This window comes from Cebidichthys violaceus, unplaced genomic scaffold (genome assembly GCF_023349555.1).
Source record: "Cebidichthys violaceus isolate CVI_PGR_0920_01 unplaced genomic scaffold, fCebVio1.0.p SCAF_1, whole genome shotgun sequence".
NCBI lineage: Eukaryota > Metazoa > Chordata > Actinopteri > Perciformes > Stichaeidae > Cebidichthys > Cebidichthys violaceus.
The window spans coordinates 7,062,129-7,076,147 of record NW_027176262.1 but is presented as its reverse complement, the minus strand read 5'-3'; the positions used below and the strand labels follow the sequence as shown (position 1 = coordinate 7,076,147).

The 14,019-nt window shown below is 42.9% G+C and overlaps 1 protein-coding gene across 1 annotated transcript in view; it reads right to left on the bottom strand.

Moving 5' to 3' along the window:
* The window catches only part of zbbx (zinc finger, B-box domain containing), a 48,772-nt gene that overhangs the window by 20,829 nt on the left and 13,924 nt on the right, over positions 1–14,019 (bottom strand). Inside the window, exons 7-10 of the mRNA XM_068715554.1 lie at positions 11,818–11,913; positions 6,894–7,031; positions 5,038–5,215; positions 3,550–3,709 (exon numbers count right to left, since the gene is read on the bottom strand). Of these exons, the coding sequence (XP_068571655.1) occupies positions 3,550–3,709; positions 5,038–5,215; positions 6,894–7,031; positions 11,818–11,913 (572 nt within the window). The remainder of the gene's footprint in view (positions 1–3,549; positions 3,710–5,037; positions 5,216–6,893; positions 7,032–11,817; positions 11,914–14,019) is intronic.

Here is a 14,019-nt window from a genome sequence, read left to right as displayed (position 1 = left end):
GCACTCTTTCTTCAACTCCTTTATCCTGAAACCTGGATTGTTAAATGGATAGATGGACATATTGACGGATATATGCACAGTCTCTGGTTGTGTTCATTCTGCTGCAGCCCCACTTAAACAGTCCTTCACACAGTCTCTCTTCATTCCCCCTCCTTACCTCTATTCCCTCCTTCCTGGTCTAATAAAAGTCAAAAGCCAAAGTTCAAGGCCAGCGTGAGAGACTTTATGAGAAGCTCCAGGCTGTCCATAAGGTGAGACTGGGAAAGTTACTTCTATCTTTTCCTCTTACTTAGTCCATATCCTCAAACTTGGCAAGGTTTATCTTTTCTCAGTCTTTTTAATGTACTTAGAGAGTTATATTTAATCCTGTCCCTCACATCCCTTTACACTATCTATCCATCTCCCTTTTCCCTTACATACAGTACTTTACATGTAGTAGCTCCTCTAGCCTCAGGCTGTTTGCATTTAGGCTTTTGCCCGAGCGCAGGAGAGGAAACATGTTGCTCTTCTGGGTTCGTCTTAGGCTTTGCATTTTCACCTCCCTTTGGTGATACACGTTTGATAAAAGCGACCTTCAACCAATTTAGCCAGGTTTACTCATCCACAGAGGCAAAAACTAACCCTGGCGAAGTGTTCTTGAGTCCCTACCAAATTAGCCTGCATCCTGTAAGGAAGAGCGAGAGGAGAGTGTCCCTCAAGTAATTAATAAAGTGGCAAATTATTTATAAGTCTCTCTAAAAAGGAGCAGTATAACTACGATGCCATTCAGAGACAAATTATGGAACTGTACTACTGAGTGACCGGGAGGTGAGACACCGCTAAGTGATGTATAGGACGCAGTTTCTCAGTATGTCAATTTTATTTATGATACTTCATCAGAAACAATACTTCATTTTGGTTTAAGCATTATCTAAATGTCCCTTGGACTAATGGAAATACCCTTGTTGGATGCCCTCTGCAATGAAGCGAAGTTAAAGCCAGAGAGATATGATAGCAATGAGCCCTTTAAGAGGACCATTATTGCTGCTATATTTGCACAGCGGACAGCGGCTTAGCTCCATCAAATTTGACATAAGTTCCAAAAGTGCTTCACGGAAGTCACCACATCTATTAGAGGTGATATTTTGGCCATTACTCCAACCAGCTGAGCTTCTATTTTTTGTCCTCAAAGCTAAAACTTTGGCTCCATGTAACCGTATGGCACAGATCAAATGATCTGCTTCAGATCAGTCAGACCTGTCTTGTGTAGGCCTAATAGGGTGGCTACAAGATTAGTTATTTTTACATTAAGAAAGCCTTTTCATGATTCAAAAGTAAATGTATATGCTTTGTAGACGACCTGTACCTTGAAGTGATAATACAAAATAAAAAATAAGCATCTTTTTCCTTGGATGAGAAATAACTAAAACCACACTGGACCAGGTCTGGGTTTTAAATTTGGCAGTACAAGTCGGGTGCAGTCAGGTCATTTCTTACAGACGTGGATATGGGCCAGTTCAGATCTCCGTTCTATGCCCATGCAGACTTCTATTTCAGGGTTCAGTGCTTTGATCGCAGATACTTTGACTCTGGCAGTTGATGGAAGGGCCGACCCACGCTGCCCAGCCAGCTCAGAAATCAGATTGATGCCCCCCCTGGTCACAATCCTGCCTTCTGGAGCATGTAGGCCACCCAAAAACCCAACCAGGTGATAGAGTTTATGACTCTAATATCGCCGAGCCCTTTTAGCAAATTCTTCAAGTTCTGGGACAAAAAAAATACCCCTCGTCTTACACTCCCTCCTTCCCTCACTTTTTCTCCCCCATCATTATAGAGGCTTGTTAAAATTCAGCCTCCCACTTCTTTCTGCCAGCCAGCCAGTCTCTCCGTCTCTCCATTAAGCTCTGCCACCATCACCGCTGCAGGCTTATTGCACTCTAGATTGGCTCTCGAGTCTATTGCAAAGTTAAAGGCTGCTACAGCGGGGGACTAAGAGCATTCCAGCCCAGGCAGTCAACGGGCCTAAAACTGCACTCTGCTCTCCTCTCCTCATGGCCTGCTCTCCAGTGGGCAACTCAGCCCAAAAGGAGCCGCTTAAATAAAGGGCTGTAATAATGGGACCTGCTGAAGCCAGGCCCTCAGGCAGTCTACGGCACAATAAGTGCTGAGAAACTGCTTTGTACACCGGTGGCTTATGTAGGCTGACTACAGAGCGCCAGGAGAGGAGATGTGTGGTGGCAAGAGACGGCATGTGTGATGTCAAAACTGTGTGTGCGCACATGTGGATGTATTTGTGTCCCACCGTAAAGGAAGTGGAAACAAAGAGCAGATATGTGTGAAGTGAGAAGGAGAGCTTGTGAAAGCTGTTTGTGCATGTGGTTGTATCAAAGTCCCCAGCTGCAGAGCGACCTCATTAAGTTATGGCATGTATGCTATAATGGTCTGATGTTAGAGATGATTTAACAAATTGTAAAAACAGAACACAATGGTGTATTGTCTGAAAAAATGTAGAAAACAAAATGAATGGAAATAAAAAAGTAAAACAATACAAATCCTTACATGCATTGGTGTTTTTCTTATTAAATGATAAATGTCACAGAACGGTTGAATTGAAATCACAATCTTGCATTATGTTAAGTCCACCCAAAGCTTCTCAGTAACATACTGTATGTGGGGTGTTATAGTTGTAAATAGCACAGGAACAAATACTGTATTACTCACAATTCACAACTGATTCAAGTTCTACAAGTTGTACATGTCAACAACGAAACTGCTTTTGGCACTAAAATGACATAATATACCACATCACAGTCTGAACTCGCCATTGTCTATAGGACCCTTTAGCCTGACTAATCATGAAAACAGTAAGTTTATTACCTTTAAACCCTCTAATAAAAGAAATCCTTCCTACAATACTTAGAAATCAACCCATTTTGTGAAGAAGCAATTGCAGCGGCTTAGAAGCATCAGTTGGCACCAGGAAGGGAACAGGAAGAAACCGAGGTAATGGAAGAGCAGGGAGCCACTGAGGAGCTGTTCATGATCTCTTGATGGGTAGAAAGGCGACTGGCACAACTAACTTTTGAGTTAAGACAAAAATACCTCTTTATTTATTGGTAGACACTGTCTGAATGGATCCAGTGTAGACACTTTTAGAGAAGCTGTCAATGCATACTGCATACTGAGTACGGACAGTATGTAGTATTTAGTACATACGTGAAGAATGTAAAATGATTTACATATGATCATTCTGACACAGCAGTGACAAACCTACACCATCTAAGTGAAAGTGGAACAATGACTATAAGTCATTATTAAAGGAATAGTCACAGTCTTTAGTTTGGATGAGTTGTGTAAAATGCATGATGAACACATACGTACATGTCTCTAAACATGACTGTTATACGTTGCTTAGCAAACACATGGTTTTGCTTTAAAGGCACATAATTGTATACAACTGTGAGTTGCTGTACATCTCTCATGGGTCAGATTGCCTGAAAAAGCCTTTGCGTGCTTCAGAACATGTACTGTATGTGTGTTGCATGCACACTTTTCTCTCCGTCTGTGTACCTGCGGTGCTTCTTGAGAAGCAATCTGTCCACGTAGGTGAGGCCGTTTTCTGTGAACTCCACCCTGACAGGTACCCTCTCTTCTCCCCCTCCGCTTCCTCGTCCTACAGCTCCTCTGTCTGGAGAGAGGTCAGCCTGGGTCGCCATAGCTGACACAGATACTGGAGAAGTATGGGGAAGGGGAGATCGCACAGAAAATAGAGTTATAAGGGAAGGGAGAGCTAAGAGAGGGAGGAGGAAAATGCAGCTAAACAGAAAGAAGGAGCCAAACAGAGGTAGAAAAAGGAGCAGGAATACATCACTCGCCAGCTTCTCAACACCTTTCTCAAAACACCTCCCCTCATGAAGTGAGAAAACACCTTGTCACCACGCCAAGAGTGCCAAAACACAAGCAGACAAGAGAGAGCCCCCTGGGAATAAGAAAGAGATGTACACAATACAAAAGGAACATAGTAAGTGCATGAGAGAAAAGAAGAGATGGAGGTAAGAAAGAGAAATTTATGATTGTGCTCCAGACACTTTGGCAGTCCACACAGTGGTGCCTTTAAATTGGGCCCGGGCGCCATTGGCCTGACAGAAATAATTAGGGCTGGAGGGGCGAGCAGTAATTTGCAGAGCAGAGCGAAGGCAGAGAGGAGCAGAGTCTGTCCAAGCAGCAAAGCAGAGAAAATAGGAGGCCTAATGAAAAGCACAAACACCTAGCCACATACACACAGAAGCTGGAATAATAGCACTAATAACACACACCCACATACACCTGGACACGCACACAATGTTGCACATGCACACATGTAGAAACACAGTATTTGGGGAAAAGGCATCAAAATTGCCTGACGCAGTGGACCTTGTACACGTACTCGCACACACACAGCTGAGTTGGTTAGTGCTGTGGTGTGGAGTAGGGCCACCCCTAACACTCCTCTCATTATCTCAATATGCAACAGCCGTGGATTACCCTCCGACTGCAGTGGTAAGCACTTTCTATGAGGCCTTAACAGATCAGAGCACAGACAGGGAGAGGGGGAGCAGGGAAGCTGAGGAGGAGGTGAAAATGGGAGAGATGGAGGAGAGCGGGAGAGAGGAAGAGAGCCAAGAAGAGGAGGATGTACAGGCAGAGGTGGAAAGAAATAACATTTACCTAAGTAGTTCTGTTTTACTCATATTTTCATCTGACAGCCAAAGTTATTTGGTAGAATTAGCTTTTACGTGAAAAAGAAAGGGAAACTCATTAAATATGATACTCTATATACGCCACGACATAGAGCATTGGACTAAGCACAACTTGGACCACCACCACATATGTAATGGGACCACCTATCAGAATAAAGTTGTCAGTTTATACTTTAACTAAAGTATGTTTTTAATGCAGAGCTTTGACTTTTAATGAAGTAGGGTTTGCTACTTTTAGCTCGCCCCAGTCCCTCACTCGGCCTAATCCTGTGAGTACGTCTGTGTATGCCTTGCACCGTGTATATAGTATGTAGTTCACCTGGGTGGATGGGTGTCCACATTGCATCCTCACTCTTCTCTCCTCTCCATTGTCGCAGAGCTTCCTGGAAAGAGCTTGCAGACTCCACCTCATTGTAGTCTCCTTGAAGAAAAGACATTTTCTGCCCTTCTTCAATCGTTTCCGACTTTTCCTCATCTCCATGATCCTCAGTCAACACCTGTGAAAAAACAGAACATCCGTTGACTTTCGTTAGTAATGGATGGCCAAAATAAGCTTCTCTCCTGTATATGCATATCATTAGTAAGAGTTATCGCTACCATAAATCGAACACCGGTAAAACAAACTTGTTTTCCGATATACTAACAAAAAATCTAATCTGTATGCCTGTGTACTTTCCCTTTCGCATGACTAAATATTCATTTGTTGATGAGTGCAAAATAACGGAAGGGACAGTTAATGAGATTTTGAATGCTGCAGGAGCACTACTGCCTGATGATTCTGCTGGCGAGGGCAAGGAAAAGTATGTCTTTAAAGTTTACAGCTACACAAGCTTGGCTGTGACCTTGGCTATACCTTTGTTGAGACGCCATTAAAAAGTGACGGAGGAAACATATCCATCTTCATCTTTCAACCACTAAAACCTAGCTTGGTTGGAATAAATATACATTTATGTTTGGATGGTGTGACTGAGCTCAAGGGCTTGTGGTTCTGCATATATATATATATATATATACACACTTTTGCATTTTGCAGCCTGTTTACACTTTTCTTCAGTAGCTAAACATATTAACTTTTAAGTCAGTCAGTTGTATTTGTTTCTCAGGTTTGTGGCTTTTTGGTCTCGCTTGGTCGCTGAGTGAAGTCTACTCTGGATATGTCAGTTTGAGATATATATATATATACAATATACCGATCTTCTCAATATCTTCTGATCCCAACAGTTCAAAATGACTGCTGTGAGAATAAGATCAACCGAGCTCTGAGGTGCAAAGAGTCTGGAATGTCAATCGAACTGTTTTTGCCAGAGCTATACTGTTGGGGGGCCATTTTTAGTCCAAAGGTCCGTGCAGTTCAGAAGTCTGCCTGTAGATTCGGCCTGTGGATATGGCGTCAATTAGGGTTTGTTTGAAGGCTTTTCAATTGACTCACAGGGTGTGAAGGTAAAACTCACATGGCGCAAAGGCTTGTTTGACATGTTTCTGCTGTGGTGTCACAGCAAGTGAACTATAAATGGAGAGACATTTCCTTCATGGATCAATAACCATTTGAAAAAAAACAAAACACCTATTCTTTTCAAAAATAATTGTTGGTAAAAGCAACATTTTTTTATGGATTGTCTTGAAGGTTTTGAAAATACAACTGTGTGGACAAAAAATCCATCCAGTAAAATTTGTTATTTAGGATTCCACACTGTTCTCTAATATAAAGTCAACAATAAATTGTGAAATCCATTTGACAGTCGCAGGAACAGCAGTCTTGGAAGATAGAAGCTTTGGCTTAAAGGACCAGAAGTTAAAGAAAAAACACTGGACTGCATATCCGTAATCTTGACCTGCTGATTTAAGCCTTTTTACATTTAAAGCTTTGACCCGGTGCTCCTGTCCACAACAAAGCACACTAAAGGCCACATAACCAGATAGCAGACTGTCCCCTGCAGAACATCTTTCAGTCACAGTAATGACTCATCATATTATTATTCACCTTTATCAACATCTCTTTCTGTCACTTTCTTCTTTTGTTTCATCAAAAAGTCAATACAATTGACCGTGCTATATGCTAAATGATGCGAGTCAATGTATGTCAACACAATTGTATTTTTTCACCTTAACTCAGCACTTTCTCATGTATTTAGGAGCTGTAGAAGTGTGTATTACTCAATAAGATTACCACCATACCTGGCTGGGATCAGGGTTCAGCTGCATAGGGTTTTCCGCAGCATGACTTGTCGAGGTAATGGGATAGGAGCGAGGGTTAATCCGTCTCTGGAAGCAGCTGACAACATCTCTTGTGCTCACGTGGGTCTGTAAGTCTGTCTGTAGAAGAAGGCCGGAGTGTGTGAGATTAGATCAACATTGTTGTTGCTGAAAAAAAAGAAAGAAAAGGCAGCAGCTGGCACTTTCTGAGAGAGAGATATGATACATTTGATATAAAATACATAAAACATAATAGCGGGGAAATTAACTGAATCACAAGCGTGGAAAAAGTATGATAATAACGATTTGCATTCATTACATAAAAGCAAGACATAATAACTGCGTAAAATAAGAAAGTGGTTGGTTTTTTATCAAAGCTGTGCATTTTGTTAGAGAATATCGCAACAAGAGTGAGGTGGTAGACAAAGCGACACAATCGTCAAACTGTAGACAATAAATAAATACATTTACATACGATTAAGCAAGTTCTACTGCATTTACACTAACGATGTGAAGGAAATGAGATGACGCTATAGACAGCTGCCATGAACCCCATTTGAAGGGTGCAACCTAATTACTTTAAGTGCTCAGAGCTACATCACTAGCATAACCTTGAAAATCACTCAATTGAACTCAGTTTTATTAGTTAATGTATGCACTTTTGTTTTATGTAAAGGAAACCACAAAGAGTCTGTGCAGAAAGACAAATGTGCATCACAATATATCCAAGCTGGTATCACTTTATTGCCGTTACATCCCATTTTAACCACAAAGCAATATGGATCTATTGACAAACTTGGTCCAGGAACGTGTCACATATACACCGAGCCGCTTTTTTTATCACCTCGGGGGAAATAAAATGAAAGCATTTACAGAATGTGATCAGATATCTCCATACTTTTTGGACACGAGTAAATGTGAAGGCCGCTGAATGAGTGTTGATTGATTTTCCTCCATTCCACAGGCTGAATTCATTATTCGGTTCCATTAATCACCGGGGACCAGTAGGGCTGCTGAGGTTAACCAGTCTGCAGACTTTCATCCTGTCCTTGAGGGTGTCCAACGGGGACACGGAAAGAAAACGTGTCGGGGAATCGTGGAGGAGCCGAGACACAGAGAGCTTGAGAAAGACAGAAATTCGGACAATAGGCGAGGAAGCTATACAGTATAATTTTGCTCATTTTGTGTTTTTTTTTATTGCTGGCCCTGTAGCACCTTCACGGAGATTCACGCTGTCTGCCGAGATCTAGCCTGTTTCTGCAGGACACAAGCAGCCTACTGAGCATAGAGAAACTTTATAGGATCAATTTAATCCAAGGAACACAATAAAGATTGGTCTTATGAGCCCCTTCGGCCCAGGGACCTTTGTGGTCACCTTGGTTGTTTCACCCATGAAACTTTTACCGCGTGGGTGTGATAACCGTCTAATATGCACCGCTGTAACTACGCCACGTTAAAGGAGGCCTCTAGCAGCATGAGATCATATTGCACCAGAGTCTTTCTCCTGCAGGACAGACGCACAGTCACATGTTCGTCGTCTCCTGGCGGGGAGCTCTTTGTTTACGCCGGTGATGTGTTCTGCATCTGGTCTTAGGGTGGATGAATCTGGAGACGCCCAATCTGGCAAAAACAAGTGACTCGTTATTGGTTTGAAATATCTCCGGTTTCTTCGGCGATGAAAGCGGAGCGTAGTTCATTCAATGATACTCTATCCCTGTGTTGAATTAGTTTATTCAGCGCCTCGTGGGAGAGAACTCGCCCGTGGCCGTGAAATCTTTAAGAATCAAATCTTTATCTCCAAACAATCCCTCAAGCCCGGGGACATTACTTTCCTCATCTTAACAACTTCTGATGGAAAATCTTTGCATCGCAAGAGGTTTTTAAACAGTGCGACTGCTGAAGCCGTCTCTCTCTTGCTCTGTTCCTCTCTCTTTTCCGTCTCTTCTGGTCACCAGCCAACTGTGCTTACAGGTGCACATCAATGGACACTTAAGGCCTCAGGATGCTTCAAACTAAGAGCGCGTCAGATCATCTAACGGTGCCGGAAACCACCTTCCACAAAGGTGTCAGAGAAGGCAATGGCTTTAACCTTCTCTCTCAAAGCTCTTGTTCTTTCATTCTTCAGACAACATTTTGTCTGTACAACCAATTGCAACACACTTCAAATGGGACACATTACACATGGCATCAGTCTGTGTTTATCCGTTTACCATGACTTGGTAGGCCCACAGTTCCTAGAAACAGTGGGCCACATTATCATATCTGATATTGTGGACACAAACCCATCTGAGCGTTTGGATTAATTACAGACCTCAGACAAGGCTACCATAATCATACTAATGAGCAAAGAAATCCCCACTCCCTGCATTCATATCAAATCTAAGTTGTGCAACAAAAAATATATATTTTTCAGTCAGTGAATCTAGCCGTGCCAGACCGGCTCCAGGATGCTGCGCAGCAGTTGAAGCAGCACCGTTATTTTTGCCTTTTTACGGGAGACAAAGGGAAATAAAATGTTCCCAAAGGGAAATAACATTGCAGGCTTTATGCTTCTCATGTGACCATCAGAGAGAGAGAGAGAGAGCGAGAGAGAGAGAGAGAGCGAGAGAGAGAGAGAGAGAGAGAGAGAGAGCGAAGAGAGAGAGAGAGAGAGAGAGAGAGAGAGAGAGAGAGAGAGAGAGATGGGTTGTGTTGGCAACAAGAGACAATGCCATCAAACAATAAAAAAATAATGAAACATTTAAATCATATAAATTGTGTATGCTAATGTAATTTTTGAAATATTGCTGTATGATGACATCAGAATTGTTTTGATACAGCATAGCACACCCATTTCTGCACAGGTTAGGCGAAATACCAAGAATGATCTGCAAACATTAATTGAACCAACATGTGTGTGTGTGTGTGTGTGTGTGTGTGTGTGTGTGTGTGTGTGTGTGTGTATTGGCTGGAAACATTAGCTGATGAGGCACAGACAAAAACCCCAACACAGCATACTGATGAAATTAATATTCATTTTTTTTTGTCTTTCTGACTCGCATTCGCTGTCCCTCCTGCCCTCGTTCTTTCCAAGGCAAATGAAACAGGATTAACAGAGGAGAGAGAGAGAGAGAGAGAGAGAGAGAGAGCTGCGAGAGAGAGAGAGAGAGAGAGAGAGAGAGAGAGAGAGAGAGAGAGAGAGAGAGAGAGAGAGAAGCCTGCGTCAGCTGCATGTGTATAATCTCCCGTCTTAGTGTCCTGCCAAAACACAGTTTTGCATGTGTGATTGAATAAGAGTATATATGTGTGTGCGTTCAAAACTGCGAGTGAGCTCCCATCCGAGCGTCACGGAGTCCGTGGAGTGAGGAGAGAAACAGAGGTGAACACTGAAGAGATATACAGAGATATAGAGAGTGTCCATGTTGTTTTCACTGAGCCGTTTCAATGCGTGTGCTTTTTTTTCCCTCTATCAGTGAGTACTGTATGACCTGTGTACATAAGCAGAGCTACACTGCATAATGTAATAATAATAATACTTACAATACAAATTTGCAGTACATGGTACACATCTTGTACACTTGTACACGAATGCACACACTATCACACATATAAATTATAGGCTGTGCCGCCATATCCATGCAAAATCACAAAGCCCATGTCATAGAAGAGTCGATCTCTTTGTGAGTTCTTTGAGATTAAAATAAGAGAAACCCGAGAAAACAATCATGTGACGAGAAGCGAGCAAAATCACACACATCCATGGGGAAGAAGCAGTACAGCTAGCAGAAAACAAGACAAAAGCCAAGAGTACATGGAGTAACTCCATAAAACGTACATAATGTACATAGAAATGACCTCCGAGCATAATAAGAACAAAGTACAAAAACACAGGAGTGTAGAAAAATGCATACTTCCATTATACATGTCAGTAGAGGTGAATGTGGCGAGACTTTTCCAAAAGGTGCTTTCTCTCTCGTCACCTGCGTGACCTCATCCAATCAGTTTAGCTCGGTAAATTATGGCGACCATAGCGGCTTGGTCTCGCAACCAATTGGGTCACGCAGTTATATGCAGCAGTGGACCTGATAACACGTTGGCCAGCGAGACCGGGCGAAGGAAAAGGTTTGAAGAATGAGTTCATTTGAGAAGCAGCTGTTTTAAAGGAGCACATTAGGGCTTTGGATGTCAACTTAGGCGACAGTATGTTTACCAGTTGGTTAAAAATCTCAAGCGACAGGCAAACACTGCTGCGAAAACTGCGCAGTAGAAAGGAGCAATGCCTGCTTAACACTCTAGTTCAAATGTATCAGCATACTGTATCATTTATGAGTATTTGGTATCTTTTTTTTTAAATTAAGTTCCCCTATAAAAAATGCTTTCAATACAAATTTGGTTTAATAGGATATTGCCTAATTAAAACAACTCATTGTTAGAGTGTGTGTGTGTGTGTGTGTGTGTGTGTGTGTGTGTGTGTGTGTGTGTGTGTGTGCATATAAAGTGACCATAGTAAGCTTTTGTGATAAGGGGCATTTGCTAATGAGGGACATCCATTTTGTTATCAGGTCGACGCGGCAAACTTGCAACACTGCAAACCACAGACTCAGGCATGTACAGTGCAGCCTTCCAGTTCAGTGTGTGTGTGTGTGTGTGTGTGTGTGTGTGTGTGTGGTGTTGTGTGTGTGTGTGTGTACGGATACATACGTGAGATGGGGTGCAGAAGCAAAGACAAAAGGGGGAGAGGTTGAGAGGTTGAGATAAGTAGATACGGTAGTCGGGGATGCAAGAAATGCAGAAGAAGCATGAGGAGAATGGGATGAGGAGAGACATTGAATGTATCTGTGAAAGAGGAAGAGAGACAGAGAGAAACAGACCGTCACAGAGAGGAGAGGAGAGGAGATGGACCTGACGCCCGTGGGACCACGCTCACCTGAATAGGGATCATTCTGTGGAGCTTCAGTGCCCCCTTCTGGTGGAACTTGGTAAAGCAGCCAATGCAGTAGTGCTCTGTGCATTCAGCACACATCTACAACACAGAGATACACAGTGAAGTCAGCGTGTGTGTGTGTGTGTGTGTGTCTGTGTGTGTGTGTGTGTGTCCTTAGAAGTTCACTCAACACAATCCCTGCTCCTACACCTAACTAGGTTAACTATGGAGGTTAGGTAGAGTTAAGCAGGCAGGTATGCGTTTGAGTTACTGACGTGACCTTAGATATGCTTCACTACCCATATCTGTGTGTGTGTGTGTGTGTGTGTGTGTGTGTGTGTGTGTGTGTGTGTGTGTGTGTGTGTGCGTGCGTGCATGAGAGAAAGAAGGAATTGTAGGGACTGTCAGTATGCGTACATCTATGCTTTTGTGCTAAGTGTGTGTGTGTGTGTGTGTGTGTGTGTGTGTGTGTGTGTGTGTGTGTGGGGGGGGGGGGGGGGGGGGTATGTGAGTGTGTGCGAGTGAATGCATCTTAAGGGAACTCATTATCATTTCATTCTATGAGAATCCGGTCTTATTAGTGGGGAAAAGTCCTTGCGTCAGCAGGTTGGGGAGAAAGGTCTAGACCAGGTGGACGGAGCGCACAGAGGCAAGGCCAGGAGGAGACAGCGGATGAGAAAGGAGGATATGTGAAAAGGGAGGGAGAAAAAGACCAAGGCTTCTTAAAATTCATAAACAACAAACAGTAACAAACTGCCATCATTTGTTTGTTTCCCTTCATTTAAGATGCAGGTGTATTTTTTGTTATGGGCCACGGTTTCATCATCAATACCATGTCACATTCTGAATGTACACTGATATTAAGGAACAGCACACATTTTACTGTTTTTGGGGACAGTGTAATGTCTTTCTGGATCTAATGACTTACAATCTTCCTTCTTAGTCCCTCTCTTGCTACTTCTTTATTTGTTTATTCATTGCTTACTGTAATAGATAATTGACCCTTTACTAAGTCCTGCCCTCAAACGCAGCCCGGCCAATCATAGCATAGCATCGGCCAGCTTTGACCAGGGTCCCACAACTATGTGGCTTTGCTCCAGCTCGTTTGACATCCTTGATATATTCTTCAAGAGCATATTGCAGACCCATCTTTCTGTTTTTGAGCAAAACAATGCAATACAATAAACAAAACAATACACTGTTCCGTATGAAGCCATTGTGGATAAACAGAGGTTTTACTGTGCAGTTTTCTTCCAGCAGATTAACCAATTAATCCTGCTCCTTTCATTTTATTTTACTCTTTTATCTCATCTTCTCCCCATTTTAGTCCTATAGTGTGTGGGCGTGGGTGCGTTTACATGCAAGCCTACAGCTGCGACATTGCCCTTTAATGGTCCCATAAAGCAGGGCCCCATTTCCCTTCTCAGGCCTGAGGATAAATTACAGCCACTCCCCAGGGACGAGGCATCCCCATCAGGCTGCGAGCAGCATATCACTGCGCTCTGCTGTGCTACACAGAACAAAATGAGCTCCTTTTTTTTGCCTGGATGACTCTGAAATACAGCACACGTCCAGGCGTGCAGTGTGTGTGCGTGTGCATGTGTGATTTTAGTGAAGTCTGCGCCAGTATGTGAGTCATAGTTCAAAATAAACCCAGATGTGTTTATGATTGTGTATTTGTGTGTGCATGTGTGCATGTGTGCATGTGTGTGTGTGTGTGTGTGTGTGAGTGTGTGCATTTTCAGACAAAATGACGGGGACAGAGTCGTAACACTTTTCATTATTGCCATAATTATAGGGCTATACAAAAGCTGTGAGTATGTGTGAGTGGATTGTGTGTGTGTGTGTGTGTGTGTGTGTGTGTGTGTGTGTGTGTGTGTGTGTGTGTGTGTGTGTGTGTGTGTGTGTGTGTGTGTGTTCTTGCCCAGACTACGATAAGCATTGCCATTAAGGCCATCACTATGGGGCATTTGGGGGAATCGGGCCCTTCATCGGACAATTCAGTGGCAGCGTCATAAAATGCAATATCAAGCAAATTAGCACATTGCATTTGACCACATGTGTGTGGTCTACTTAAAATAACTTATGACACAAATGTTGGCTGTCACTTCAATTAATTCAGCTCCTCCCTCTCCCTCAATCCCTCTATCAATATCTCTCTCTCTTGTTCTCTATCTCTCTCTCGTTCTCTCTCTCTATCTCGTT